Here is a 6,269-nt window from a genome sequence, read left to right as displayed (position 1 = left end):
CTCACGTGATTTGGAAGCTATACTTCTATTAATGCAGCCCAAAATAGCATTTGCCTTTCTTGCAGCCATATTGCACTGTTGGCTCATATTCAGCTTGTGATCTACAACAATTCCAAGATCTTTCTCATTTGTAGTATTGCTGAGCCAAGTGTCCCCCATCTTGTAACTGTGCATTTGGTTTCTATTCCCTAAATGTAGAACTTGGCATTTATCCCTATTAAATTTCATTCTGTTGTTTTTGTAAATTTCATTCTGTTGTAAAAGCAATTGGTTGCCTTTTATCTGGAAGTGGGAGGGGCGGCTCCAGTAACTGTATGGCCACTAGAAAACCCGCACTTCCTGCTCGGTGTTGGGATTATCTGACGCAACCCGGGGAAAGGAAAACTGCGGGGTTTTGGAGAGGGGTGGGGCCAACCTGGTGCTGTAAAGACAGTAGGGTGACCATATGAAAAGGAGGACGGGGCTCCTATATCTTTAATGGTTGAATAGAAAAGGGAATTTCAGCAAGTGTCATTTGTATGCATAAAGCACCTGGTGAAATTCCCTCTTCACCACAACAGTTAAAACTGCAGGAGCCCTGCCCTCTGTTGTATTTGGTCAAAAGGGCAGGGCTCCTGCAGCTTTGACTGTTGTGATGAAGACGGAATTTCACCAGATGGTGCAGGCATACAAATGACACCTGCTGAAATTCCGTTTTCCATACAACTATTAAAGATACAGGAGCCCTGTCCTCCATATGGTCACCTTAGAAGACAGCCCACCAAGAGGCTCCAGTGCGATTCATCCAGGGTAAAGCATGCTCCTTCAGCCTGGATTCCACACCACACAGCCTCATCAGATTCCTCCTATTCTGCTGAGATGAAGGCAACCCCCACCCACCCAAGCACTTTCAAAAGGTGGAATGGAAAAGCACTTTGGACATTGTCAAGAGCACCCTTCTCCAACCTGGTGCCCTTTAGATGTGATGGAATGATGAGAGCTGTAGAAAACATCTAGAAAACAACACCAGGTTAGGAAAGCCTGCTCAAGGGTCTCTTTTCCTTAGAGTGCTCCAGCTGCACTGGTTAGTGGTGTATTTCACTTTGAACAGATTCAAAGTGCTGTTCTTGACCTTCTCCCATATCAGCCTGCCTGCACTTTCAGATTAGAGGTCCTTCTCCTTTGCTCACCCATGACAGCAATTAGGCGGTTGATCACATAACAGTATTATTATTATTATTATTATTATTATTATTATTATTATTATTATTTATATAGCACCATCAATGTACATGGTGCTAAAACATGGTTTTAAATGGATAGTTATTGTTATGCTTTTGATTTTTTGATTTTTTTTTGTATATTTGTTTTTAATGTTCATTGTTTTTAAACTTTGTAAACCACCCACAGAGTTTCGGCTATGGGGCGGCATTTAAATGAAAATAAATAAATAATCACATATAAGAGGACCTCTGTGATGGCCCCACACCTTTAGAACAAGCTCCCATCAGAGGTCCACCATGCTCTTATGCATGGTGTAGAGAATGTGAATAAGGAGACATTTTTCTCCTTCTCCCATAATACTAGAATCCGGAATCATCTCATGAAGCTGATTGGTGGGAGACACAAGACAAATGAGAAGGAAGGACTTCTTTACATATTCCATAGTTAAACTACGGAATTCGTTACCACAAGATGTGTTGCCACCAATTTGGATGGCTTTAACAGGAGGTTGGATAAATTTCTGGAGGAGAAGGCTATCAATGGCTACTAGTCCTGATGGCTATGTGCTACCTCCAGCATCATAGGCAGTAAGCCGATATATGCTGGGGAACATGGGTGGGAGGGTGCTGTTGCATCATGCCCTGCATGTGAGTTCCTGGTCAACAGCTGGTTGTGCACTGTGTTAACTGAATGCTGGATTAGATGGGCCCTTAGTCTGATCCAGCTGAGCTCTTCTTAAGTTTTTATTGCGGCTTTTAAGAAGCCCTTGAAAACATTATTTCACCCTGTCCTTCTCTTGACATGACTATTTGTCCTTGCTGTTTTTGCCATTGTTCCTCTTGCTGGTTTCATTGTTGGCTTTATTGTTGTATTTTATTGCTCTTTTATTGTGTTTACATTTTTACTGCTCTTAATATTTTAACTGTTTATGCATGTTCTTGCTGTAAGCCACCTTGGGACAGTGTCTGCCCTCAAAAGGCAGCCAAGAAATGTTTTGAACAAAATTAGGGGTGACCATATGAAGAGGAGGACAGGGCTCCAGTATCTTTAACAGTTGCATAGAAAAGGGAATTTCAGCAGGTGTCCTTTGTATATATGGAGAACCTGGTGAAATCCCCTCTTCATCACCAGAGTTAAAGCTGCAGGAGCTATACTCGAGTGACTGGTTTTAAAAGAGAGCAGGGCACCTGCAGCTTTAACTATTGTGATGAAGAGGAAATTTTCCCAGGTTCTTCATATATACAAACGACACCTGCTGAAATTCCCTTTTCAATACACCTGTTAAAGATACAGGAGCCCTGCCCTCCTGTTCATAGGGTCACCCTAAACAAAATTAATCAATTAAAAAAAACGCACTAGAGATGTTTCACGCTCCGCCACAAGATGATGATAATTTGAAAGAAGCCTTACCTTGCAGGGGTGAAGTCTTAGACACCAAGGCAAATTGCAACTCTCCAATTCAACTCTCCTCCCATCCCCGGGACCTGTTGCTTTCTTTGTAACCTTTTGGCCATTCTCTGCTGCTGCTTGTTTGTGATCAGCTGGGTCCTGGGAGGGGTGGGGGAGGAAACCGAGCCCGGTGCCGTCAGGGGACGTCCAGTGCCCACACATGGGCGAGCGCCTGGCCTGGAGCGCCCCTCCAGTAACCTCAGCTCAACTCTCTCTCCCCTTTCTCTTCATATATGAGAGAGAGAGAGAGAGAGAATCCCAGGAGGAGGAGAGATGGGTGGGTCCCCTGGGCGGGCCAAGAGGGTTGCAGCCCGTTTGGCTGCCGAGCGAACCTGCCTGCACTTGGGAAGACTCGCCATGAGCAGGAGGAAGGTGACCCTCTGCAGCTGGCCGGGCCTGGCTGCTCTCCTGGCGCTTTTCCTGCTGGGGATCTTGGTGGGTGAGTAGTCCGCGAGGCTCTTCTCTCGTTCTTTGGGGAAAGGGGTTCCGGTGGGGCGGGGGAAGCAGTCTCCAGCGGGACCCCTGACCAAGCGAGGGACTGAGCTGGAAAATAAGAAGGGTGGCTTGAATCAGCCTCTAACCCCAACCTCGCCTCAATCAAACAAGCCAGTGAGGGCTGGGGGTGATGGGAATTGTAGTCCAGTACACCGGGATGGGGGGGGCGTCGGGTTAGGGGGCGAGGGGGAAGGCTGGCTTAATTGGTTCCCAATCGGAGCTGGGGGATGATGGAAATGGTAATAAGTCGCATCTGGAGGGCGACGTTTAGGGGGCGAAGGCTGCCTTAATGTGCTACAAATCAGAGCTGAGGTGTGTAGGGATGATAGGAGTTGTAGTCCGACCCACCTCGAGGGCGCTTGGTGCTGGTGATGCGGGGTGGGGCAGGAGGGCGCTGCCTTAATTCGTTGCAAATCCGAACTGGCGTGTGCACGTGTGTGTTTCTTTTGCGGCTCCCCGGAGGCCTGGAATTCAGAACTTTGTCTCTAGTGGTTCAGCCCTCACTCATGAGGGACGTGGGCTTGGAGCCGGGAGGGGGGGGGGGAACCCGCCCTATATTTGCTCAAATTCTTGCCTTCCTCAAGCGGAGCCCTGGTGCAACAGCTCCTCCAGGTGAGCCTCGGCTTCAGCAAAGTCTCACCCACTAATTAATGAACTCAGTTCTGGGAATGCCTGTCCTGATGTAGCCAAAACGGCACCACCCAAACACAAGAAGATGTAGGAGCCGGGGAACAGTGGTGCAGCGAAGGCTGGAACTTGGGGCCAAAATCTGACTCTCTCCCCACCACCCAATAACTTCCATCTGGACTGATGCTGGTTATCGCAAAATCCTTTTCTCTATTTTAATTTCTTAAATATTGTAAGGTAGTCTCCAGCCAGAAGCATGTTTTATTCTTATTTTTCCACTATTCAGATACGTTATCCTTTTCTACAACAGTATGGCGCTTCCTCCCAAGTCAATGCGCTTTAGCATCAATAGGTGCAAACTCCATTTTATTCCTAGGTAGTAATGATGAAGTCCTGATCTAAGTGAGTTTAAAATGTGAAACTACATATGATCAGGGTCTCTCTCTCTCTTTGCTGTAGCATGGACAAGCTGGAGCGTGTTCAGAGGAGGGCAACCAGGATGATCAGGGGTCTGGAAACAAAGCCCTATGAAGAGAGACTGAAAGAACTGGGCATGTTTAGCCTGGAGAAGAGAAGATTGAGGGGAGACATGATAGATCTTCAAATACTTAAAAGGTTGTCACACAGAGGAGGGCCAGGATCTCTTCTCGATCCTCCCAGAGTGCAGGACATGGAATAACGGGCTCAAGTTAAAGGAAGCCAGATTCCAGCTGGACCTCAGGAAAAACTTCCTGACTGTTAGAGCAGTACGACAATGGAATCAGTTACCTAGGGAGGTTGTGGCCTCTCCCACACTAGAGGCCTTCAAGAGGCAGCTGGATAACCATCTGTCAGGGATGCTTTAGGGTGGATTCCTGCATTGAGTTGGACTCGATGGCCTTGTAGGCCCCTTCTAACTCTGCTATTCTATGATTCTTTATCAGGAATTCAGAAGCAGCTGTAAAGCATTGAATCACCCTTGATGGTATGTGGGAAGGCAAGAGAAATGTTAGCTGTGTGTTTCACAAGTGAAGAAATGCTTATTATTATTATTACCCGCCTTTTCCTCATGAAATGGACAGAAAGGAAGACGCTAGACCATGAAGTTCAGGGCCTTAAATGACCAAGCAGCTCTACTTCAGGAGGACCTGAAGATTTCCAGAAGTACAATGGAACTTTGAGGGTAGAAATCCTAGCGGGAGAAAACCCCCCCCCCCATAAAACAACCCAGTGAGGACTGAGTATGCTTGTTGGCCACATAGTGGGGGAGGGGTGAAATGGAGGATCTTGGAAAAAGCAATGGCTGACTGGAATCCTGAACAGGAGTACTCCATACTGCAACATTTTGTTGCAGGCCCTTCATGTCCGATAGAAAATGAATTCGGTCCTAGCCCTCCAGTCCCATTCATTAAGCTGAGTTCCACCCACTGGTCCCTTACTCCCCTTCAGTAAGTAGGGTTTGTGTGATCCCTTTGAAAGGGGAGGGGGTGTCAGGGGCTGAAGCCAGCCTAGGCACCAAATCTTTCTGCTTTGGAGGTACTTTTTATTAGCTTCCGATGTTTTGTTGCAGTTCATTTCCACTTTGAGCATCACAGAGTAGAATACTGTTTAGGGAGTTGGACTAGGACAGGTGAGACCCAGGTTCAAATTACCATTCAGCCAGAAACAACCTACAGGGTTGTTGTGAGGATGAACTAGCAAGTGGGATCGCATGCATGCTGCTCTGAACTTCATGGAAGAAGGGTGGGTAATGATGTCAGGAGAGCGATGACAGCTCAGTTTGGGCTCCGATTCTATCGGCGCTCACGACAGGGGTCGATTAATAGAGGCAGTGATGGGAAAGACCTCGGCCGGAACCCCTGGAGAGCTGCCACCCATCAGAGCAGACAATACTGAACTAGATAATACCCTGTCCTGAAATGAATCCGTTTCATTTGTTCAACACATTTTCTTTTATTGGGGGTGGAGGGAATAGTAGACGCGAGGGTTTTATACATCACAGCTATAAGCAGGCAAACCTCTGCTGAAACCTAACGTTACGTAATGCTTCTGATTCACGAACATGCTTGTTCCCGCCCCCCCCCCTCCTGTTCACAAATACACAAAGGGAGCAATTTGGAAATGTTTTTGCTGTATTGCTTACGGAGAACAAAAGAGGTGATAAAAAGGGAGGTGGTAACCTTTTATTCCCGAGCAGCGGCTCAGAGACAGCATGTTACGCCAGTTCTTCAGCTTCCACAATAACGCTTTTCAGGCACAGTTCAAACTCCTGGTTTTGTTTTATGCTGCTAAAGGGCTTTCTGTCGAAGGCAGGCCAGTATGCATGCCCTGACTCACAAAGCGAGGGCACCACCGGTGTAGCACAGCTGCCCGGGGTGGGTGGGGGGAGTTTGATGAACAACCCTGACTACCTGTATCTGCAAAAAAATCTCACTGTGTGTGTTTGTGTCAAGAACTAGATAAGAGTGCATGGCTGGCTGGCTGTTCTTGGCCCGAGAAGCAATGTGGTATAAGGG

General features: G+C 47.2%; 1 protein-coding gene across 2 annotated transcripts in view; it reads left to right on the top strand.

Moving 5' to 3' along the window:
- The first annotated feature begins 2,957 nt into the window (after positions 1-2,957).
- The window catches only part of NAALAD2 (N-acetylated alpha-linked acidic dipeptidase 2), a 38,466-nt gene continuing 35,154 nt past the window's right edge, over positions 2,958-6,269 (top strand). Inside the window, exon 1 of one of the 2 annotated variants that reach the window (XM_063127173.1) lies at positions 2,958-3,091. In XM_063127173.1, the coding sequence (XP_062983243.1) occupies positions 3,010-3,091 (82 nt within the window). In that variant the 5' untranslated portion in view covers positions 2,958-3,009. The remainder of the gene's footprint in view (positions 3,092-6,269) is intronic. The other variant, XM_063127174.1, reaches the window with a different exon arrangement.

The sequence above is a fragment of the Elgaria multicarinata genome, chromosome 5, assembly GCF_023053635.1.
Source record: "Elgaria multicarinata webbii isolate HBS135686 ecotype San Diego chromosome 5, rElgMul1.1.pri, whole genome shotgun sequence".
In the NCBI taxonomy this organism is placed as follows: domain Eukaryota; kingdom Metazoa; phylum Chordata; class Lepidosauria; order Squamata; family Anguidae; genus Elgaria; species Elgaria multicarinata.
The sequence above is the reverse complement of the archived record's forward strand: the minus strand, read 5'-3'. Positions and strand labels throughout refer to the sequence as shown.